This window comes from Saccoglossus kowalevskii, chromosome 2 (assembly GCF_978046115.1).
Source record: "Saccoglossus kowalevskii chromosome 2, keSacKowa6.1, whole genome shotgun sequence".
NCBI lineage: Eukaryota > Metazoa > Hemichordata > Enteropneusta > Harrimaniidae > Saccoglossus > Saccoglossus kowalevskii.
The window spans coordinates 31,827,051-31,852,628 of NC_140642.1; the positions used below are offsets into that span (position 1 = coordinate 31,827,051).

At 36.1% G+C, this 25,578-nt stretch overlaps 2 protein-coding genes across 3 annotated transcripts in view; one reads left to right on the forward strand and one right to left on the reverse strand.

The window, feature by feature from the left end:
- Positions 1–5,827, reverse strand: part of LOC102803107 (actin-related protein 10-like) — a 12,839-nt gene extending 7,012 nt beyond the window's left edge. The window contains exons 1-6 of the mRNA XM_085494338.1: positions 5,668–5,827; positions 4,590–4,742; positions 2,695–2,803; positions 1,793–1,888; positions 750–777; positions 175–189 (exon numbers count right to left, since the gene is read on the reverse strand). Of these exons, the coding sequence (XP_085350464.1) occupies positions 175–189; positions 750–777; positions 1,793–1,888; positions 2,695–2,803; positions 4,590–4,742; positions 5,668–5,756 (490 nt within the window). The 5' untranslated portion in view covers positions 5,757–5,827. The remainder of the gene's footprint in view (positions 1–174; positions 190–749; positions 778–1,792; positions 1,889–2,694; positions 2,804–4,589; positions 4,743–5,667) is intronic.
- A 152-nt stretch (positions 5,828–5,979) lies between these two features.
- The window catches only part of LOC100377619 (ciliated left-right organizer metallopeptidase-like), a 28,174-nt gene continuing 8,575 nt past the window's right edge, over positions 5,980–25,578 (forward strand). The window contains exons 1-16 of one of the 2 annotated variants that reach the window (XM_006815550.3): positions 5,980–6,841; positions 11,068–11,152; positions 12,413–12,467; positions 13,248–13,397; positions 14,876–15,001; positions 15,640–15,715; positions 16,792–16,946; positions 17,402–17,479; positions 17,772–17,941; positions 18,070–18,163; positions 18,441–18,548; positions 18,931–19,044; positions 20,965–21,064; positions 21,893–22,046; positions 23,289–23,368; positions 23,853–23,952. In XM_006815550.3, coding sequence (XP_006815613.2) covers positions 6,532–6,841; positions 11,068–11,152; positions 12,413–12,467; positions 13,248–13,397; positions 14,876–15,001; positions 15,640–15,715; positions 16,792–16,946; positions 17,402–17,479; positions 17,772–17,941; positions 18,070–18,163; positions 18,441–18,548; positions 18,931–19,044; positions 20,965–21,064; positions 21,893–22,046; positions 23,289–23,368; positions 23,853–23,952 — 1,955 coding nt within the window. In that variant the 5' untranslated portion in view covers positions 5,980–6,531. The remainder of the gene's footprint in view (positions 6,842–11,067; positions 11,153–12,412; positions 12,468–13,247; positions 13,398–14,875; positions 15,002–15,639; positions 15,716–16,791; positions 16,947–17,401; positions 17,480–17,771; positions 17,942–18,069; positions 18,164–18,440; positions 18,549–18,930; positions 19,045–20,964; positions 21,065–21,892; positions 22,047–23,288; positions 23,369–23,852; positions 23,953–25,578) is intronic. The other variant, XM_085494346.1, reaches the window with a different exon arrangement.

Here is a 25,578-nt window from a genome sequence, read left to right on the forward strand (position 1 = left end):
AGAGAGAGAGAGAGAGAGAGAGAGAGAGAGACGACAAGTGTTTCAAATGAGTTGACTTTTTTTGCGATCCTGATTATCGTTTTATAGAGACCATTTAGTCCCTCTTAAGTAAAGAGTAGCAATAATTTTGACAGTGACATGAAAACGAAGCGTCGGACAAACAGGAAATTACACAGCCCTTACACACTGCTAATTGTTTTCATTTTCAAAGGCTAAAAGTTTCTGAATTGTTTGGTGATTGGTGTTGAATGTCGAATTCACACCTCTGTTCTTTTTTTACCTCCATGCTTGCAGCTTGATCTGCGTAATAATTTATGAAATAAGAATCAGGGCTTGGTCAATGTGTTTCCACTAAATAAAGTTTTAATATGATGTTATAATTATGACAATGACTCCATGGATCACGCTAACTCGAATCAACTCTGAATTTATCTGTATGTGTGTCGATCTCGATTATTTTTGTTATCCAATTAAACGTCGCTTTTAACGCACTTGCCCTCGTCGTGACCCGACGCGTTCACCTATTTCAACAAAATTTCAATTTATTTCCACGCGGCTGTCATTTATTTAGTAACTGTGATTTGTCATTTTTTAATTATTTTATAGTAATCACTATAGTCTAATGTTTAGAATGTCAAAATATGTTCTCTTTTATTTTAATTTTGAAAGTTTTACTCAGACGATCGATGAAATAAAACAGTGTAGTGACGTGCCTAGTAACCTATTTTGTCCAGCGACAGTGTACAAACGTGTGCCGGTGACGATCACGGTGACCAGCTATACCAGAAAGGACATATTTCGCATCTAACTCAACCCCATGCAACAAAAATTGATATTATGTGTTCATTATGGGCCATTCCTCCTCGACGAACAAGTACATAAGTGAAAATTTAGTCAAAGACGAGAAAACCGCACAAGAAATTTGCCTTATTTACACGTATCGGCAATGCAAGCTGCCATGCGACTTCCCCTTCTGACGTCACAAGGGGAATTTATGTATGCAAATAAGAAGCTAATGAGGAGCCTCGTTTTAAAATACACAAAAATAAAGTTGCCATAGATTGAGTTGAAAACATATTTTTTCACTCAAAAAAATAATTAATGCTTAGAAACATAAAAATTAATAATATTTATGTATCAATGGATAATTTTAGGCGTGAAAATAGCAGCCATTTCACAGGCACTTTAATACTTCTAGACATCAAAAAGTACATTGTAAGGCACTGTATATCTTTTTTCACAATATGTTACAGAGCAAAATTTTGAGATGTATTCTTGCCATGGGGAACAATGGTAAAATGATCTAAAACAGACAAAACATCCTATTTTCATTGTATTTTATGGATTGAATTTCTTCGAACTGAGAACAGTGACCCCATATTTTTATTTAATTTTTTTAATCCTTGTAACATGATATATCAAATACGTAAAAATAAAGAAAATGACAATATTTTTACTTTTGTGTAGTGTTCAAAGTCATGAAATAAATCCTGTCAAGTTTGGTGATTTGTGATCACATATTTTACCATAGACGTTATTTTTCTAAGGTTTGATAAATGGATATGTTCCACAATCTTTAGTATTAAAGCCTTCAAACAATGGAACACAAGGAAATGCAAGCACAGCACGCATAAGGCTTCTGAAAAAAACAAATTGCCAATCAGTATTTTTGAATGTTGTAAATTGTAATCTTCCAAAACAGCAGAATATCGATGAATAAACATTTGAGTACCATTCACAACACAATTCTTCCAATTACTGTTGGTTCAAAAAAGGATATTGAAAGCACCACTGTTTCTTCATAGCCAGCATCTAGAACAATACCAGTATTTCCACCGATAGTAAACAGAGTCAATAAATGAGAAGGAGCAAATAATACAGATGGAACCTGTTGACAAATAACAAAAGAAATCAAACCACAAGTATCAGTAACATGAAAGATTAATGTACAGCTTTATAAAGCATCCAAACTGATATTACACAAAAAATATATTTATTTTTAGGCATTATCCTAAAAGGTGTTCGTCATAAGATTTTGACCAGTTCATGGCTGGAATGCCACTTTTGTGAAATGCATTTGTCAAAATCAAGATATATATATACTTCTATGGTTGATAATTTTACTAATAATTAGCATAGGGAAAATTATACAGTAATGTTATCACATAATTGCTATCAACTATGTTCTCTACTATTAGATTATTGTACCTACTATTTTCTTCACACGAGACAGTTCCAGGCATTGAATATCACTGTTGTCACTTTATGTGTAAATTGGCAAATACATGTAAAGTGCTAAGGCTGACACATATCAGTAATAATATTTTTGCCACAGAAGCCATATTTATGTTTGGGACTACATGACAAGGCTGTGTGGCCATCTCTCTATCAAATGGCAATTTATTACACTATCCTGGCCTCAACCAGGCTCGATCGAACATAAGCACCTGTGGACCTTAGTCGCATCCATTAGTGAATGAATCTCGACCAATGGAATTAGCATTCCCATTCAGTCTGTGCACGGTTACTAAAAAAGTAACCGTGGTCTGTGGTACACTCACCCAGGGTAAGGGTTAGCCATTTTTGATGCTCAGCCAAATGTAGATTTTGAACTTGGGACTACCGATCATCAGTCTGATGCAACAACCTCTATGCAGTGATGTTTCGTATTTTAGTATCTTGAACCCAACTTACCTCATAGTGCTTAAACAGCACTTTAGCCAATGTGTCTCTAAACGTTGTAGGCGAAAGAAACGATTCACATATCACGACTCTTCTATCACGTGGGTTCACTAGCAAGTACCTGTACAGTAGCGTGAAATAGCAATGATTTGAATATAGAAAAATAAGTAAGTAGTTACTGGTACACAGATCACCAAATGATACAATCAACTTACTACAGTCAAACCTGTCTATAAAGAACAGTCAGTGGACTGACCCAACTGTCCTTTATAGACAGGTGGTCTTTATACGGAGGTGGCCTAATTTATTCGTTCAATCATGAATATTAATTAGGGCGGGAATTTTTAAGGGAGATCATAAGCAAAACATAAAAACAAACCTACACATTGTACAATGAATAGGTCTTTTTTAATAAAAATCACTCATTTTCATCTGGATAATTACACAGCTTTACTTTTTTACTACAAATTATATCATGTAAGTTCACTGAAACCAAGTGATTCTGCCCATGGATTCATTGGTGTATTCACTGCATAAGAACGATTGTCAACGATCGGCCGCATTGGCGTTTCAGCTCGGTCTTTCACACTCTTATCCCCCAGTCTCTTACACATATTCCATCACAGTCGGTAATCAGTCCCATCGTTAGTACTGTCGATTGTACACTGTGACAAAATGCACAGGCAAAATTGCCGTGTTTGAAAAAACAAACAAACAAACAAGCATTAAAAATGAAGAAGCATTGGTAATAAACAAAATTTACCAAACTCATAACGATTGCTCCAACTCTCGGTGTTGAATCAGAAAGTCAAACGAATCCGAAATGAAATACGATGATCGTACACGCAATTTTACAGTTATTTGTTGCACAGTCCCTCTATCACGAGACTGTGTTTGTTGCAAGCATCGACCTGTCAAAACTGCCCAAACGAAACGAATTTTCTCGATTGCGAATTATTGATATTACCTTTTATAAAAAAAAGGATCAAAATAGAAAACATCTTTCGTTGAGAATAACCCTGAGATGACCCCTCAGTAACAATACGTTTTGCCCATGCGCTAGCTTCATTAGCATAATTTATAACGATCAACAACAAACAACATGGCGCCCAAAATAGGTCGGATTTTGCAATCCCGCGATGAAAACGAAATAAACGAATGTATTATTATTTTGTTTGGATATTTCATATCGACAAGGTAAATAAAACATCTCTCATTTAATAAAACTGGTTCATTTTTCTTTGTTTCGAGACGGGAGGAATTTGCTCTTCATGTGCGAGACAGTCCACAGAAGTGCCGCTGGCCGGCTGGGGATCAATAGTATAGTACCGATCGTACCGATCGGAAACAAGCTAGTTTTTCATTTCAAACTTTGAATGAAACTGTTTAATTTGTTGTTAAAATCTTTCCAGTCTCCAGACGTTACATTCGGATGATATTCAACTTTTTTTTTACTTTTTCGCAACTTCACAAACCAAGTTGCATTGGTCACCCCTGTCTATTAGCCCTAAAGATTGCGTACTCGGTAATCTGAACGTAACATGTGGCCACTTTCCTGTTAGCAATTCGCAAGTAGCTATTGTCTTTTTGCTGAGACCGTCTGATGGAAATGTTGGTGGTCGTTATACAAAGGTTAAGGTGTGAATGGGTCTACAATAGAGTGGTCGCTGGTCGCGTTGGACAGGTGGTCGCTATATCCAGTGTCTTTAACGTGTAAACTGCGAAGGGACTGTACTAAGGTGGTCACTATGAGCAGGTGGCCGCTCTGCACAGGTGGCCGTTAACACAGGTTTGACTGTAATAATCCGAGTAAGAACAACAACCATGCATTTTACAAAAAAAATGTACGAGAATTAACTCATAACTTCGTCCATAATAATTAATTACCATTTCAAAATGAACCTTACCTAAAATACAGAAAGTGTAGGAAATCAATCAATATACCATATAATTCCTCAGGGTCAGTGCACAGGTCAATCTTCACAACTTTTCCTGTGCGCTGTCTCTTAACTTCAGTAGGAATTATACTTCGTGGCGCTTGTTCCGCTGCGAATCCAACTCTGAGATAATATGGGAATTGTTATTATTATTAAAAAATTCTTAAGAAAATACACTACATAGACATCTCATATCTACCATATTCTACCAATCTTAACATATCCCCGGCTTAAAGCCTCCATAAATAGTCAAAATGAATAGACAAGAATAGTGTCAGCAGGGAATATACAAGTACATAAATATACATCATCCAATCGTATCTTTCCCAACAAGCTAGCTGCACCTCCCCCTATCGCCATGTCAGGTAAATCAATATAAAATTTCGTAAAATCACCACTGGGGGCCTGATTTTGGTTCGTGCCAAGCGTTCAGGCAGCAAATCTTGGCATGTGCTGAGTTTTGGTCTCGATTCTCAATTTGGACCGAGATCAATTTTGTTATGGCATGTTCCGACTAGGTCCAAACCATTCACACATAACTTTCGGTTCAGACTCTCAGCACATGACAAGATTTGTAGCCTGAACGTCACTATTGTTTAACTACAACCACCCACTTCAAAATGAAGGGCTAGTTGATTGGATGATGTTGAACCGACTCATTTATTAGAACTTGTGATGATGTCACCACATCATTTCTGGATTGGTCAATTGGTGAATTTTACCAGTCATTTTAAATTATAAAATTTCATTTTTAAAACCATTTTTATAACAACTTTATAACATCCCTCGCTTTATCCCTTTCACTCTGATTGAATATTTATAATAATAACAAGCAATGACATGATCAGCTAAAATCTCAAAACACTTCAAATATTTGATGAGCAAAATTGCGCTCACTGTATTTGCCTGATTTAGCAAGCAACGTTCTCACTAAATTTTTCTAATCATGACCATTGACCAGCCTATGAAACTACCGGTAATGTATATTGTCATTATTGATAATGATATTGACATGTCAGACAAAAATTTCAATTTAAGATTAACTTACTTGGTGTAAGCAGACCCTATGTCCAATATCACAGCAGTTTTTTCACCTCCAGCTGCCAGACTTTCATACAAAACCATTTTACCTGACATGGCAGTATATCTTAGGTAAACCAGTCTTAATTTTTAAAAATGATGGAAATATTATCTTAGTCGACCTAAGTAAGCCATATTGTTTATGTGTTTGTAAAAATTACTCCACTGGCTTGATGTTTGCCAATCAGAAACAATCTCTCACCTCCAACCAATAAGAGTGTGCGTAACGTTTCATATCAGCGAGATGTAATTAGATGCAAATAACATGCAAATTGCAAAAAACATTGACGTTCCAAAGGTGAGAAAGTTATCGAGACAAGGTCGACCACTAAGACGAGAAACATTTCATGCGTAGGAGACTACTCAAATGTTACAGCCTTTAGACGTCGTTGGATGATTTCGATCACATGTGGACGGAATGGATGTCGGAACATAATTAAAAAATCACAGGTAAAACGTCTCGTCGGTGAATCTGAAAGTTGACAAACCGCTGAAAGTACATTGATTGACGTTCTTCTTGCCCTTCAAGATAAGATGTCCTGCAGTCGTCTACATTCTTTTATGATGATGTTTTATACATAGTTGGGCGGAATATGGGCATTGGAACGTCCACGATGGCCACGAACAATCGCGTTCTCAATCAGCCGTAGTAGAAGTTGGATTTTTTGTGTCGGGTGCATTCGTGTTTCAGTTATTTTGTTCTAACAGGACTGAAAAAGGTACTCCCTCTAGCTCATAGGTGTATGCGGCGGGTTACATACGCCCATGTGAAGACATTTTTCAATAGGATTGGTGCAAATTACCAGTCGTCAACAAAGTCCGACTCAAAGACATGCTATTAGTGATACGATGTTTTCTTGTGTTTATCATTACGACGGCAGCGCAATGCCCGAAGTTAATACAACAACCAAACAAAACTCCATGCATTCATGACGATGTTCAGCCCATGGCGGTTCCAAGCAGCAAAGTGCAATACGGTAGAGATAGGACTAAAAGAAATGCTGCAGACGAATCTCCCTATCAGCCGATTCGAATACATACTGTATTTCATCAGTTGGATGAAGAATTAACAGCCGTCCAAGAGAAGAGGTTAGAACGAGTTGTTGGTAGAGCTGTCGCCATTATCCAGTTGTTTCTATCAGGTACAACCGAAATGATATACAGTACTAGTAATTTTCTACTCATTTGCCATAATTTTTCGCAAAGTTGCAACATTTTTCACATTTTCATGTATTTTTCTTCAATTTCTTTTTCAATTTCGAACAAAATAGACAATATTTCCTTTTCGCTACATATGCGATGTTTTGGAAAATTAATGAAAAAAATTATGTTGGTTTATTTTGTGAAAAGTGGCCAGTGACTTTGTTCTTCAAAATTATTTATATGATCTAGTTTAATTCCTTTCACCACATGACAAGTTTTTTATCAAAATTACAAAACTTTATCATGGAATTGGTGGACCAATAGATAGTCTGCTTGTACAAGTGAGTGAAATATGTATATTTGAGCAATTGTTTAATGGACGAGAATATATGTAGCATTCCTCTCACTATATGCCACTTGACTTTCGGTAATGCTAGCTTTACAGTGATAGTATTGTGTCATTGCGATCAGTGTTGAGGGGTATTGATAATCCGGAGGCTGTGTGACTGTGTGAAATTTCTACGCATAACATTAACAGTGAGTCTCAGAAGTAGTGGGGTAGAAAACTTGCTTACTAATTCACTGACAACTTTGGTTTTGACAAAACAGATTTGACCATTGCAAACAATTTTACATACAGTCTTGTAAAATCTCATATAAACTTGTATAAAATATTATTTTTTTTTAGATATTATTATTTGATGGTGACAGAATGAAGGGTAATATTAAAATTTCAGGTCATCTGCTTTAGTCAAAACCAAAATGCCTGACAAACTAGCGATCAATTTATCTGTAAATTGCAGTAAACTTACTGCCCCAAGACTTGCTGGAAACTAATTCATGAATAGCACTGTATTGTATTAATCACCTCAGACCACCTATGGCATCCGACGTACAGTATGTGATGTTTGCATGAATTTAATTTGTGATGAGATATTAGTAATAAGGGACGACGTCAAAAGATCGATGTCAAATAAAAAACTTATTTCCTTTAGTTTGGGGGTGGGGGGTTTTGACCTCAAAAAGTTTCCATCCGACAAAAACGATTTTATTTTTTTAATGAAGTCAAAAAAAATCTTGGAGTATTTGTAGTTCGTTTTTTTTTTCTATCCAATCATGGACAGAAATAACTGAAAAGGAAAAAAAACAGAAAAATGGTTTGGTTCGAGTGTAAATCTGTGCGTCAAATGAGGTGCATTTGTAAAATCTTTTTACACCCACCTGACAGCCAACTGCTATGCAATACTACTGTCCGATTATCAATTTGTATTTAATGGTGAATGTAGTCTGACGCCATGACCAATATTTATCAATTAAGTTTCAGTGGGGGGTTTTGGAAAAAAACTAAAGGAATTAAGTTTTTTATCTGACATCGATCTTTTGACGTCGTCCCTAATATACCTCCCATATAGAAATTGGAGTAGGCCATATAGAGGCTGATGACATACCGTAGACTTGGATAGTACTGTAAAACACTTCATTTTCACTTGGACTTAATTTTCGCTATTTTCGCTGAAGAAATGAATCAGTAAAAAATAAAATCCAGCGAATATACCTTTTTTCCTATCTTTTACATTCAACTCGTCAAAAATCAGTGAAAATAAAATCCATACAAAATACCCAAAAAGTCTTTTCAGCGAAAATTAATTCCAGCTAAAATAAAGTATTTAACAGTATGTGATTTTTGCATAAAGCTAGTCTTGGTAATGAGATATTACTAGTGGTGTAGGTAGGAATTATTGGAATGGCATATATCAAAAATGGTCACAGGTACATCACGTACAAGTAATGGTAGGCAATCTTGGTTGTATGCTTGTATATTGACCTCAAAAACTGACCAATTATCGCCTGATGTGGTACCAAATGAGAACGTGAAGTTTCAATAATGGACAGAGCCCTGTATTGTGTTATTGTTGATAATGCACTGAATAAGGAAATTGAATAATTCTTATGCTAAAATGCAGCTTAAAGATTGACTCATTAAATATAAAATGGAAAATGTCGTCAAAACTTGTGAATGGAAAAACAGAGAATTTTAATCATAGTCAGTCACCCAACTGCTTAGTTGTCTGTGATAAAATAATGTACATTTTTAAGCAAAATATAAGCCAGGTGTTTGAAAGTGCCTGTCAAAATTGTGCAAAAAGGATTTTGGGATTATTTAAAAAGATTGTATTTGTCAAAATTAAAAAAGGAAAAAATAATAAAATAAAAAACATAGTTGCCTGTCAATACACTAATACACTGGTATTAAAACACAAAAAAAAAAACATAATTATCATAAGATGGGGCAATAAAGGTACTGAATACTCGGGGGGGGGGACACTTGATATGGGAGGGGCAGCATTGGATCCTACAAATACAAAGAACAAAGAATTCTTTATTCTAAGGTGCCAGAATTAACAGACCCAGTCAAAGGTTATGTTGAATACGTAACTGACTAATGAATAAAGCCAAAAAGACTGCAGGCACATTTTTGGAACGTCACGTACTTGTGATGTCTGGTGCACTGTTTCAAACTCTGGTAGATATGTGATATTAATTTCATGTTTAAAAACTGAATACTGGACAAGTTAATAGTCTAGTTGTTTTCTCCATATAATTATAATAATTTTATTCATATATGCATTGTAGGCTGGCCATTGGCCTTTGGGAACAAAATACTCAGCAAAAATTATATACAGTCAAGTAGAATATTGCAAATAAACAAACACAAAAAATTACCCAAATTTCTGATTTGAACAGGTCTTTGGGATTATGTATCATTTTTTGTTGAGTGGGAATTTGTGATATTTCGGTGAATGTCATGTCTATCATTTCTACTATTCGGATGAGACAAATGAAAGTGAAATGAAGTGCATTTTAATTTGAAAGTATTTTCCTAAAATGAATGTAAATTTGACATTAACACACTTGAATTGTTAGAGCTACTACCGTAATTTGACCTTGCCACTTCTGACAAATTTTAACTTTCAAAAACTAAATTATTTACCTGCAAATAATATAAAGTAGCCTTGAAGTTTGGGCTGCTATAGAATTCAACAATTTCATTTTGTTCACAAGTGTGCAATATTTTAATTACCAACACTGGACTATTCAGGTATGTGTATTTGACCTAAAATGGCAGAAAATGACAAAAATAATTCTAAAAAATATTAAAAAATAATTTTCTTATTATAAAGGGCATAGTGTGCACAATTTTTCATGATTTGTTGATGTTTGTTGATGGTAAATGTTAAACTAAATTCATCTTTTATACTAAAAATCGGTGACTGAACCAAGTTATACGTGTATAATCTGTAGGCATCATTCACAGTGCCACAAAATAATGGACCTGAAATTCAGAGTAGTGGCATGAATTGTTAGTTGGTTCATTGCACTGTGAACTAAAAATTATTATCCCCAAACAAAATGGCTATTGTTGATGTCACAACACTGTGTGGTATATATGAAATTAATTTCACTGGCAGTCACATGCCCTGTAGTGTCAATATTGAAGCGCGTTGGTCGTCGCGCAGCGCGTGTTCAAATTTCATGTAAATAAGCAATGTATTTTACACGCGTTGTATACGTCGCTATGAGTCCCCTATCGAACAGGACGCAGCACAACGACTGCTGCCCTTTAATTTTAATGTATCATATTCTGTCAACATGGGATTGTGACAGCTAGTTCCAATAAGAACTACATAAAGTAATACATATAGTACTTCTGTTGTCAAGTGTTCTCGAATAGGGGCATACAGTATCCTATATTTTGCATGTTTTTGATAAAACAATTCTGTTATTTCAAACAAAACAAAACAGGTGTGTGAAAATCCTGGCTAATTGTTACTGATTTTATAATATGTCTACAACATAAACCTCATGTTACCTGTTTAATTAGGCTGCACTGGGAGTCTCCAAGAAGGTTTAATTGATTTAATACTGTAAAATGAATAATTTTCAATGGGTTTAATTTTTCACTGATTTTCCATTTCAGGCATAATCAGTGGGTGTTAAATTCACGGTTTTATCATTTATATAATGTGTTCTATGCTAAATTTTACATATTCACTGGGTTTTAATTTAGCGCAATTTCTAGTCAGTGAAATAAGCAAAATTAAAACCCAGTGAATAATTAATCCTTTTACAGTACTTTGTTTTGAGACAGAATGACTTCACCATCCAAAGACAACACAGTATTGAACATATACATGTATACTGATAGAATCTATAACTCTGTTAGTCATTCCAGTGTCAGGACCACTCTTGTTGTCAAGAAAAGACGACGCATGCAGAGCTATTTGGATAGTCGGACCAAATATGGGGAAGTAAGTTTTATTCACAAAGTTGTATGAATATTTATAAATGTCAACTAACACATAGGTGTCAATTGATAATTAAATGGTTTCTTAACAATGTATGAAAAGTGTAGACAACTGCTTTCAAATTGTGGAAAAAATGGTATATAAGAAAAAAAAAGCTTGTCATTATTTATTTCAATAATCTCATTGAATTAAATCTTCTCATTGAATTTCCTCACTCTGTGATATTGGAATAAGTGTTTCATCACACACATGGAAAAGATATACGGCAACGTTCCTGCATTCTTTCTTACTGTGATGTCAATCATTTATAGTGGAAAATCGAGGAATTTTTTTAATCAATGGAAAGTTTTTAAGTTCCTTTTAATTTTCAAGAACAAGTTGTTGATAATAAAAATATTTGTCCTGTATGTACAGTAAAATTCGTCTAACCTAAAACCCTGTGTAAGCACCTTCCCTGGAGAGTTACTGCAGAAACCTCCAAACTGAATTCAAGATCATTGCTACTCAACCACAACTCGAGTTGATTTTCTTTTAAGGGCTTTGACTGAAAACTCACCATGAGATGTCTATGCATCTCCAATGACTGCTATTTGCAGATGCGTGGGATAGTATCTGTTTGGATGGATTTCCGGGTCATGTTGGGTCAGTAGACGTAATTTAGCGACAAAGGAGGGCGTGGTTGGCTCATATTTCTTTGGCACATCGTCTTTTTGTTTGAATAGTTTGATGACAGCTAGTGATTAGTTGCATTACAGCCAACCAATTCATCAGGCCTGGAAGTTGAGCAGTGGGGGGGGGGCGTCTCAACAACTGAAAACTCACTTTGGTGTTTTCTATAGTACTAGCCTAGTTTAAACAAAAAAAGCACACAATCGTAAATGGCCCATTGGAGCTAGGTTTAGGGATGTTTTACTGTATGCTTCATTTAATACTGATATGCATTTTATTTCCATATTCCAAGACTTGTTATACAATAACTAAAAAGTGCGACATGAACAAATATTCAGATAGTCAAGTTATTGTATGCTGCATTCAGTATTCATGTTAAAAAAATGAAACTTTTTTTGGATTAAGCAGAATATAGACAGAATATATTTACAAATACCTATTTTGGCACTATGAGTATTACTATTTTTTTAATTTAATCTCACAAATGACAAAATATCATAGTGAAGATTTCTCTGTGGTCCTTGAAAAAAGTTTGGTCTTGCAAAGTATGATGAACTTTTCCTGATATGAAAATTATCTGTATAACATTTTCAGGTGTGAATCTGTTGGAGATGCTTACTCAGGAGAATATTGTCTTGAAGAATTTAAGGTATTATAGCGTGTGTGCATATACATTTCAATCATGAGACATTTACTTTACTGGATAGTGTACTTTTGACAGATACTGCTTAAATAAAACATGGTTACCGCACTCTTCCGATTCGGCACCTATGCTCAACTAAGCGCCCACCCCCCACTTTTAGGGTATTTCTATTTTCGAGTTCACTTTCCTCTAAGCGCCTATTCCTTTCAAAATTCTCCAACTTTGACTGCCTGGTGATAAAACCACGTCTTTGAGCATTGTTTGGCTTTATACCTGTAATCAAATTTATATACCCGGTACCAGTAGTACAGCATTGATAACGATTGCCAGAAATATCATGCGAATATGTAGACCACTATAACTGTGCATAAATTATGCTTTAACAATGACCTGTCAACAACCATGAAAGAGGGTAAATACTTCATTCCATATTCAGATTACCTGTTAAAAGATTTTTACTGGTTAATTACCCTATTTTGACCAAAAAAAACATGCAGTTTTTTTTGTCAACAGATCATACTTAACACATCTATAATTAACTTCCACATTGCGTTAAAACAAAGACATTAGAAAGAGTCTTTTCTATTGTCTTTGGTTAAAAGAATGCCTTCAGGAATTCTAGGAGAGTTCTTGTATCGAAAAAAAAATTAATTAATTTAGCATGAAATTCATGCATCTTTGGGAACAAAAGGACTGTATGAATAATTTTGACAGTTGATCGGATAAGACGACTCTTGTTATCTAACTAAGCTGGTAATAATCTTACATCTCTGTTTTGTTTGATAGATTCCCGATGATCACTTAACAGGGTTATGGATATGGGATAATGTGAATGAAGCACCTTCTCAAGAAGTCTATTCCGACGGAGCTGGTATTCCCAATTCTGATTTTGTATTGTATGTCAGAGCTAAACATACTACATCTTGTAACTCAGGGGTAAGTTGTTACCATGGTAACATAATTCTGGAATTCTGATTTTGGAATTGTGTGTTTTACTCCAGTGTACTTTATTTACGGATGAGAGCCAGGTTCGTGGGCGCTTATATTCAAACCTATATTTCACAGTGAAGATTGCATTTGAACTTCTACATGTTATATATGTTTAGTTAGCTCTGTGTGTAAATTGTGTGAATATATTTTCTCTAACTAGTAAAGTGTATGTGTGTTTCTCTCGAAAATAGTCTTTTTTGAGTTTTTTCACTCAAAACAGATGTACAGAAATAGATGAAAATCTTCTGTGAAAAAATTCCATTGATCCTGTGTCTGTCAGACGTCTATTAAAGTATTGCGCATAGTGCGAAAATGAAAGGCTCGAAAATGGCAAATTTGCATAAAAGTAATTTCTTGTCTTTCTATTCGACTGAAAACATATTTGAAACGATAATTTTTTGTCATGGTAATTTGCTTGGATAATACTTGTATGTTTGACGTCCCAATCCACAAAATAATCATACAGCGACGGATATTTTGAGGGAAAATTCAACGAAGTTTCGCAAACCACTCAGTAAAATGGCGTCACTTGTTTACTGAGTAAACATGGGAGGACAACGATTTAATTTTTTTTTTAAAATAAACGCAAAGTGTAATTAATAGGTGGGATTACCGGGTAGGTCATATTAATTTTCTTTGACGGCATTGCTGCTTCGTCAAAACACAGTCCCTCAACAAAGAGGGTCATCGTGTCACTGATCAGCCCGAAAGCACTTTGTCGTAATATGAACCAGCATCAGATAATTTTAGATCGAACTGTGCCTTTGCATTCGTGCGTTTATTTTTGTTTTTTTTGGCAGAGCAGGTTTTCTCTTTTTACAATGAACTTTTTACGATATAATCGTGTTAGCACCGGCGGCAACCATGTTGTTGATGTTATGACTGAGTGGAGCATGTGCAGAACTTTCAACGAGAAGGAGGCAGTGATTTGCAAAATCCTTAGTCAATCTATAATTAGCCTCGTCGTTAAGCCCGTTGAAAAACAATGACGCGCGCAGCTGTTTATCGTCGCATTTTTATTACTATTTAGCACTTTTCTAAGTACAAAATTAACTATTTTGTTTTACTTCTATGAAGACAACCTTGCAACATTTGAAAATATTCCAAAAAAAAATGGCCAAAAATATGCCACGAACCTGGGTCTCATCCTTAATTGTAGTTTGGGTATTTCTAGTGAAAAAAAAGATTTTTACATTCATCCTCTAGAGGGCAGCTGCTATAGAGTGCTACAGTCTTGTAGCCGGAAATTTTCCTGGACAGAATTCACATTGTTACAGTTTTGAATTTGTACTTTTGTTAACTAGCCTTTAATACGTCAAGAAGCAAATCCTAAGAAGGGGAGGGGGAAGACATATATTGTAGTAAGATTTACCATTATAGCAGGACTACATTATGAAATATACTTTATACGTTATTTTTTTCAGCAGGATGTAATAGCATATGCTGCATACTGTAACTTAGATCAGTATGATCGTCCAATTGCAGGCTATTCTAACTTCTGCCCTCTTCATCTCAGCGACGACATTTACGATGAAGACACTTTCATCTTGGTAAGTTGGTTACTTTCAATACTGTTCATATTCCTTTACAATTTGTCTAAGAAGTATTTGGACAGCGAGTTAGCAAAACTTGCTCACTATTTCGGTCAAGAAGGGGCACAAACAAGCCTGCTAGGCCATTTGCTTCATCAAAACCAAAGTTATCCGTAATGTTTGTTGACTTGTTGCTTAAATGCTTCTTGCTATGAAGAGGTTTGGCTTAGATTGAAGATTATTTATTAGTTACTTCACACATAGACATTAGGTAGGGGGGAAAAATTTTGATCACCAGTCATTTGGATACGAATCCTAATATTATTTCTAAAAGAAATGATGTTTAATGTTGCGTACATTCGCCATGCACTGACAGTTGTCTCTTGAAAGCACAGACCAAACTACCATACCAATCACTATTTTTATGCAATGAAACCATTGTACACGCATATTTTAATTGACGCCCGGTAAAAAAAAACCCTGGGCCTATAATGAGGGAAGCCCTCAACTTGTTAAATGACTAAAAATAGAGTGGTGGGCTTATACTCAGGGAGGGGCTTATGATCTAGGAAATATGGTGATTCAGCTCATTTGTTTTCACAAATTTATTGGCCATATAATCCTTCATTTTTTCAATTCCTTTCATTCCCTTTCAGACAGCAGCACATGAAATATTCCATGCACTTGGATTTTCAAGTATGCTATATGATAAATTTAAAGAGTGTACATATGGTAAGTATATCTTGGACTAAGATTTGTAGCATTTCGTCGTTCTCTTCTCTACAGCATGGTTACCATACTCTTCCGATTCAGTGCCCACATACAGATCATACTTCAACATCTGTAATTCACTTTGTGTTGGGTTAGCAGAATGCTTTCGGGAATTCCGATAGAGTTCTTGTATTGACAAAAAACTGTGTGTCAGCGATGCGTCATATCGAATGCACACTAAGCCTAAGAATAATTTAATTTCACTTAGAATTTATTTTTGTTGAAGGGACAAGTCAGGAAAAATAAATATAAATACTGTATTTTTGCATATAATTCATGATAAAGGATACATGAGCTTTCATACAAATTATTTGTGATTTTTCCAGTGTTTCCCCAGAATTGTGTTTGCAAGAAGTCAATAAGAAAGGAAATATATTTGATAATATTTGTGTAATGGAATCTATGCATAGTTAGTGCAATTTAATGCTGGCTTTCATTAAGAATGCAACAATTGTGCTACATTAGTTCAGAGTCTTCACCATCATTCTATTAATTCTAGGAAGGAAGCAGTGAAAAAAAAGAGTTCACAGTACTACAGCTGCTTGTTTCTTTCGAAAAAATAGATAACATTTAATTCAATGTTTTGCCTTAATTAAAAACAGGGTTTTGTCAGGAACTGTAAACAAACCACAATAAATATATCTGTTAGATATATATAATGTTGGGGGCGCTTTGTCTATTTAGAGCCACCACTCGTCCTTAAAATAACCAACTATAAAACAAAAACTATACACTGTTCTGTAAGTATTGAAATCATAATCAGTAAACAAGTGGCAATGAATGGGTTAATGAATTTATAAACGAAATGCCATCTGCTGGAGGGACTGTGATCAGGGCGTAAAAAATAGCAAATACTGCCACATGAGGGCGCTCAATAAGAAACACTACCAACAATACAATTCTTTTGAGTTGTATTAACCGAGAATCAAAAATGAAAAAATGTTTTAAATTATTTATGACAACAAAGGGGCACTCCAAAAAATGTTGAGGGGACAATATAGCAGGTTTATAATATAGTGAATATTTTATATACTCAGATTCAAATGGACTCGCCTGTGTTAACAGACCAGATCTGCATGTTACTGATACAGAGGGACAAATAAGACTAGCCACTCCAGCTGTTGTTAATAAGACCAATACACATTTTGGTTGCTTTGATGCTGATTTTGGTGGTCCACTGGAGAATAATCAGGTATGTAAGTCCTAAAGGATGATGAAAACATGAGATAAATTTATTACTTTCTGTTTGGCAAAATAATGTTTTCTTTCATCCATTCCAGACAAATTGCTGATCAGTTTGGGTGGTTGACAAATGCCCTGGTAATAAAAATGAGGGTGTCTCATAATTGACTTTATTCATTTAATAATTGAAGTTATTGTGAAGTGGCTTATGCTTGATTTAAATTAAGCATGCAGCAAGGGAGAGAAAAATGGCATGGAGCCTGAGCTAGGAATACTTTTGGTTTAACTACTTTAAGGCAGCACCCCTAAATGTCAACATAAGTCCTATGTAATCATAGGATATATGTGATATGTCTTAAAATTGCAGATGCAAGTTGGCAAAGTGAATATTATACTTGATTATCATGAAGAATTCTCGGACAATTAAATACTATATGTAGCTATTAATATTTGTTTTCCCCTTAGTTTTCTATGGACTCCTATAGCTCACATTGGGAGGCAAGATTCATGTTTGGATCTCTCATGACATCTACAATAGGACTGGTATGTGTATTCTTGTTCTTAAGCAATTTCATCATACAGTAAAATCAGAATAGACAAAACATTTTTCATTTTGTCGAACAAGTCTATGTGGAATATGGGTATAACTCAAAATCTTTTCTTTCCTGTATGGGGGGGGGGGGGGGTTACTCAGCAAAATTAACAGTGCAATCGCTTGCTGAGAGCAAGTGAATGGGAAAAGACAGTGTTAGTAGCTGTCACCTGATTTTAATAGTGTACAAATACACAATATGTGTTAGAGCCATGACTAATTGTTGTTGATTGCGTTTTCCAGCCTCATCTTACATTTATTGATCCAATCACACTGGCTGTATTTGAAGACACTGGCTGGTACCAAGTCAACTATGACAATGCACAGAGTTTCCCTTGGGGTATGAATCAGGGATGCCAGTTTGGTGTGGCCGCACATTGTGATGAAGATGAAAATTTCTTTTGCATTGGAAGGTAGATAAAATAATTAAATAAATGTTTCTGAGTTCAAAGAAGTGTGTACAATTTCTAACCACCATGACACAGCTGATATTGCAAGCTGCAATTCAATAACACTAAAAATTGTTCTCATTGGTTTCCAGTTCTATTGGTTGTCATTATTTACATAAAGATAAGGGGGTTTGTTCTACAAATGACTACTTAGATGAATGTAGAATTTACAAAGCCGAATCAGAGGTATGATAATGTTATTTTGAGTGAAATTATTGACATACAATACTTCTTATTATGCATTCAGTACATGTATTTCCAACAATCCGCGACAATTCAGTCTATAAAATATTTCACATACTCGTACTCACAGGAACCTACTGAAGCTTCCTGAATAATCTCATACTACAACCTTGATGTTACACAGTAACATCAACATTGTAATATTTTCTTAGAGACAGTAGCAAAGATGCAAAATTTTCTTCAGTGGAATTTCTATGTATACATAATTGTTTCTTCACAGTACACATGTTTTAATCCTGACAACGCAGTGAATGATTACTCTACTTACGGTGAAATATACGACTCGGACAGCAGATGTTTTCTTGCCTCCCTCAGTGATACAAGAACGGTAAAAAGGAACATTTTATTCAAATTATTACATGTACATGTACAAGTTATTTGCTTTACAATAAAATGTTGTTAGTTTATAGTCAAAATACGCAATTCAATAGCTATCTTTATCCAGAGTTTCATAAATTCAGGAGATTATTAAGAAACCTAAGCTATCACACACAAAAAATAAACCAATAGAATAGAATTTGTTTGGTGCTTTCATTTAGAAAATTACTTAGATTGGAGATCTTGAATCATTCCATTGTGACATTTTTACTGATTATTCCTTGATATAATAAGTCTTGATACTGCCTTTGAAATTACTAACTAATGTATTAAACACAGAAATTGATAATTCGACAGTAAAATCATGTGACATTTTTTTTTTGCATTGTTAGGATGTTGCCACTGCAGGTAGGTGTTACAGGGCACGATGCAATGATACTAACACACTAGAGGTGAAAGTAGGAGATGCTCCATGGCAGATGTGTCCTTCTGGTTCTACCATTAATGTAAGTTGATAATGTATGCATCATACTGTCTGTAACAGTATTTTTACTACAATAATGATTGAATTGCATAAGATGAGTTTTACACCCAAAACCCAACTGATATCCAAGCTACGCACATGATGTAGAATGTTGTGGCCCTAGAACATGAATGTGCATCTCTAAAACACACAGACGTTGCAAATTCTTATGTAGTATGCTTTTATTTTTAAGTCACAAACTGTGCAGATTCTGGGCCAATAGAACGCAATACAGTAATAGTCTATCAATTATGGTATATTATATTATACCAGTATATTGATGGTGTTAATCCATTGATTTGAATGGTCCAAACACAAAATTTGCAGATGCAATTAATGGTATATTGGCTGATAATGCACGGCTAAACCAAGTGGCGAGGTGCCTAAACGACTGCCAGAACGTTGTGTTGACTTTGAGATGTATTGCGAATCTCCAACAAAGAAAACATAATCTTTAAGTACTAAATGATATTGAAGGACAAAAAAAAATGTAAAAAACTACGAGTCACAGACAAAAATGTATGCCACCAATAACAACCGGTGTCCCGTAGCGGCGTTTGAATTCTAGCTGACAAAATTGCAGTGAAATTGCACCCAGGTAATTGCCATGTGTTTCAAAGAACATGGGACATCGCAGAATTCAACGATGATATGTTGTATTGTAATTCTCCACTATGAGTAAATAAATTACAGGAGATGAAGGTAATTTCGAAAGCTGCAGATTTGTGCAGAGTGTACACTAACCACTGGATTAGAGCGACAGCGTGCAAAGTCTTTCTTTCGGCCGGAGTTGAGACAAGGCATATCATGTACGTGTCACAAAAACAATGCGAGAATCCGATCTTACACCATCAAACTTGCCCCAGAACAACAACAAAACTTGTCAGTCATACTGTTACAAAACTTTGGTTATACCAAAGGTATCCAGGTCAGATGTTGGGACTGAGGTCGCTGTGTCGGTCGCTGTACATGATACACTGCGTCCCGCCGCATCTCAAATTTCTGTCGAACCAAGTACCGCTGAACGTCAAATATTTAAAGTTACAAGTAGTATGATGAGTCACAAAACCGGTTTATTTCACAACTGTACTTTCAATGGGCAAATTACAATCCAAATTGTACAAAAAACGGGAAACGCCAAAAATTCGTTGTTTTAATGATCCAAACTGTACGCGACCCTGTATTTCAAAAGGTGCTGATGCAGTCAGTAAAAGGTCAGAAAGGTAATCTTTTGTTATGCTAATTTTTGTGTTTACGCTGCTTTAGTCATCTGGATACATTTTGTTTTCATGCGGAATAATAAAATAGATGCAAGTAAACTCTTTTTTTTACTAGTTTTATCGAATTGTTAATATACTGGTATAATATAATAGCAATAACCTCCCCCTGAAGTTGGGTATACCACTTGATATTGCACAATTCACTCCATATATGCACTCGCCTGCGGCTTGTGTATACATGTCATGAATTGTGCAATATCTCGTGGTATACCCACCTTCGGCGGCGGGGGGGGGGGGGGGGGGGGGTGTTGCTTAAATATTTATCAAGCAAACATCACATGTATATCCTGGTACATATAATTGGTACCCTATACTGCAAAATGTGTCAATACTTTGTGTATGAAGCACACAACCTTATTGCTCATTTCATGATGGGACAGGAAAATACTTATCTTTGTCAGAAATAAAGTTATACTAGTAGCACTTGACTGCGCTGTAATAGATGACTTCACTATTAAGATGATGAGTGAAGTTTAATTTCAGCAAATGTTACAACATTGTGTTCTGTTCAAATGCAATCATTGTAAAGAATTAAATATTGTGTTCTACAAATGTTGCTTGAGAGAAAATTCAGTAATTGGATTCGATTTTTTCCTCTCTCTCTCTATCACAAACCCAAACAGATTCCAGATTATTATGGAGAACTTCAATGTCCGATATCTGATATATTATGTAGAGCTGAGATTGATTTATTAGTATTTCCATCCACAAGTCCTTTGCCAGGTATTACTTTGAAGATTTATTTAGTTTCTGATATTCAGTGGTACTATAAATAGATGTAGTGAACTTTGGAATGACCTTAACCCAGTTTAAATCTTGTATTACTATGGTAACCACTTCAGTGTCATATTAAAAGTATAGAACAATGATGTTTATATGAATTACCTGGTTAATATCAAAGGTGAATATGAATATGTTTCTGTACTGTATGTGCCATCAACTGTTTGTCAGTCATGCCCAAGGTGATTTCTTTCGTACTTGGTTTGGATATAACAGATACTGGTAGTGCTTGTCATGATTTAGTTAAAAATACTTAAATGGTGGATATGTTGTTTTATATTTCCAGTGACCTATTTGGCTGATTTTATTCCAATTCTGTACAAGACATCTAAGTTTTACAATTTGTATGATGTATATCTATATACCCTCAAGGAATTAATGTTGCAATTTTTTTTTTATGATATTAACTCAAATTAACTGTGCACAAAGATGCATTTCGTGTGCAGGGATTGTCACCTGTGCACACACACGAATTGAGTACTAAGAAACGATGAAAATGCACACTAAAATAGCTAAAGCTCATTGGTAGATGCTTGTTTGTGAACAGCAACACGCTATGGCCTCTACTGCATGTGCAAGTGATGACTGCCTCGCTTTAATTTTAATTGATCATGTCAACAACAAAAATTTGACATATCAATACTTGACATACTTTCCTAGTTTTTGTCCTTCGAGTGCCAATTACACTTAATACATTCTACCTATTTTACCATCGATTTATTTATCATGAGCAATTTCATTTAATACCCAAATATTTAATTATTTTAATAGAACAATCCACCGTTGGCCATTATGACGACAATTATGACATTGCTGTTGAGATGGTAATCATCATGGAGTACACACTGATATCGAATGAACAACAACTAGAGAAATTTAAGGAAGCTGTTTCCATGGCAATCACCAATGCTCTGCACATTTCTGAGTATGTAATGTCGCATTACTTTCAAGCCATATTGTTCTACTTCTTTCAGGGGGGGCTACTGTATGTATGTTCCTCCGTACACAAGCTCTTCTGGATGTTATCTTTGGGATGAGTGTTTATTTCATTTCAAAACGTTGTGGGAAATACTATGCATCATGTTCAATTTCTGAAGCGCCTCTATGTTATAAATGAGAAACATTTGTTGATGGTGTTTGGATGAGTACTCGTCCGACTTAGTTCCCGGGGTACTAAGTTTTAAAAATCATGTTTTTTAAGGGGTGGGCGCTTGTTCAACCATTCAAATTGACCAAAGTTGTCCAAAGGACAAAATTTGTTCAGCACCACGTATCAGATTAGGAGAACAGGTGAAATTAAAATTGTGAAATGAGTTGCATTGTCATTGATTTCCATGACACATTTACAATGATGAAAAAAATCCACACATTTTATTACAATATCAGTTACATTACATCAGATTTTACGGTGTAAAATTGTTAGGGTCTGTAAGAAAACGATAATTTTTCTTCATTGAATATTTTCGATTGTAAGCAAAATCTCCTGCCATGATATTTTCTCTCACAATTTGACCTGTAACAACATTCTTTGTTCTAATGGGTAGTGTTCGTTATTAACCAATCAGAATGCAGTGTTGTACAGACACAATTCTGCTGAAATTCCCAAAAACATCCTGGCAATGCAATGTGGAAGTGAAATATTGATGTCAAAGTACCAGTTGTTGGAATTGATTTCTGCAAAAAATGGCACGATTTTTTCTTAAAAAGGTGAACTGAAAATGGAATGAAGTATTTACCTTCGTTCAGGGCTGCAACAGTCACTGTCACTTAGTTTACGGTTACCATGATCTATGCATTTGCACAATAATCATGGCAGTCGATATTCACGCTGTATTATATAAATTTGGTTGTCATAATTCAGAAAGTAAAACAATGCTAAAAGACCAGGTTGTCTATCAATAATCCTCTGAATATGGGAGACCACACAAGACATATTTTGTAACACTGTTTAATGACAGTGAATTTCTTGAACCAGGGTCTGACACGACTAGTGTATCACTGAAAATTCTACAGTTGTTTTGCGAGACAGCAAACTATCCAATTATGTCATGAGTTTCAGTTGCCATGCCATGTTTTGTTTAATGTCCATCCCATGATGTGGTTATAACACAAAATTTCAAACAGTGCTGTGACGCTTTAGGTAATAGATATTCTTTCTGCCTTTCAGGTCACGCATTGTCATCCTGGAAGTGAATGAGGGCAGTGTTGTAGTGATATTAGAAATTCTGGCTGGCGACAGTGGAGAAGGTAATTTATTTGGCTGTTCAGATTGCATTGTTATATGCAAGAAGTGATAGAAGCATGAATAACAATGCATGTTATTATCATGGTCATATTTTCCACAGAATTTCAAAGTAGCCCCGGTATATCAAAAGCAACAATATTTTCATCCACATTCCCGGCAAATAATTCTTGAGACAAGTATTACATACAGTAGAAAAATAAAAAAATAATTTTACATAAAAATTCACAACTGACATATGTATTCAAAGGAGTGTATCAATGGGATTGACTTCCGTATATGTACATTCACACACTTATTAATTATAGACGCCCAATAGTTTCTTTGTGTGCTAATCCAACAGCATTTTTTTTTATGTTTTTATGATGGCACAAAGACGCATGAAGGAACAACAAGCTGTGTTCATTTCCATGAATTTCATGTTTAGTAGGGTCACTAAAAACTACTAGACATTAATATGTACATGTTTTCTGTTTATTTTTGTTTCAGTAACATCATCTCAAATCCTAATACAGTTGAAAGAGTTAGTTGATAATGAGCTGTTGCTGATTGAGTTTCAACACATCAACTACACAGTTACATCAATAAGGTGAACAGTGAATTGCAACATTTAGGTTATTGCTGTATATCTTGTTTCATGGTCTACTGTCCCCATCCCTGGGTAACAGTGAACGAATTACAACCTCTAGGTGGTTCCTGCATCTTGTGAGGGCAGTCTAGGTGGTTCCTGCATCTTGTGAGGACAGTCTAGGTGGTTCCTGCATCTTGTAAGGACAGTCTAGGTGGTTCCTGCATCTTGTGAGGGCAGTCTAGGTGGTTCCTGCATCTTGTGAGGACAGTCTAGGTGGTTCCTACATCTTGTGAGGGCAGTCTAGGTGGTTCCTACATCTTGTGAGGGCAGTCTAGGTGGTTCCTACATCTTGTGAGGGGACAGTCTAGGTGGTTCCTGCATCTTGTGAGGGCAGTCTAGGTGGTTCCTGCATCTTGTGAGGGCAGTCTAGGTGGTTCCTACATCTTGTGAGGACAGTCTAGGTGGTTCCTACATCTTGTGAGGACAGTCTAGGTGGTTCCTACATCTTGTGAGGGCAGTCTAGGTGGTTCCTACATCTTGTGAGGGCAGTCTAGGTGGTTCCTACATCTTGTGAGGGCAGTCTAGGTGGTTCCTACATCTTGTGAGGACAGTCTAGGTGGTTCCTGCATCTTGTGAGGGCAGTCTAGGTGGTTCCTACATCTTGTGAGGACAGTCTCAGTGGTTCCTACATCTTGTGAGGGCAGTCTCGGTGGTTCCTACATCTTGTGAGGGCAGTCTAGGTGGTTCCTACATCTTGTGAGGGCAGTCTAGGTGGTTCCTACATCTTGTGAGGACAGTCTAGGTGGTTCCTGCATCTTGTGAGGGCAGTCTAGGTGGTTCCTGCATCTTGTGAGGGCAGTCTAGGTGGTTCCTGCATCTTGTGAGGGCAGTCTAGGTGGTTCCTGCATCTTGTGAGGGCAGTCTAGGTGGTTCCTACATCTTGTGAGGGCAGTCTAGGTGGTTCCTACATCTTGTGAGGGCAGTCTAGGTGGTTCCTACATCTTGTGAGGACAGTCTCGGTGGTTCCTACATCTTGTGAGGGCAGTCTCGGTGGTTCCTACATCTTGTGAGGGCAGTCTAGGTGGTTCCTACATCTTGTGAGGGCAGTCTAGGTGGTTCCTACATCTTGTGAGGGCAGTCTAGGTGGTTCCTGCATCTTGTGAGGGCAGTCTAGGTGGTTCCTGCATCTTGTGAGGACAGTCTAGGTGGTTCCTGCATCTTGTGAGGGCAGTCTAGGTGGTTCCTGCATCTTGTGAGGACAGTCTAGGTGGTTCCTGCATCTTGTGAGGACAGTCTCGGTGGTTCCTACATCTTGTGAGGACAGTCTCGATGGTTCCTACATCTTGTGAGGACAGTCTCGGTGGTTCCTACATCTTGTGAGGGCAGTCTCGGTGGTTCCTACATCTTGTGAGGGGACAGTCTAGGTGGTTCCTACATCTTGTGAGGGGACAGTCTAGGTGGTTCCTACATCTTGTGAGGGGACAGTCTAGGTGGTTCCTACATCTTGTGAGGGCAGTCTAGGTGGTTCCTACATCTTGTGAGGACAGTCTAGGTGGTTCCTACATCTTGTGAGGGCAGTCTAGGTGGTTCCTACATCTTGTGAGGGCAGTCTAGGTGGTTCCTGCATCTTGTAAGGACAGTCTA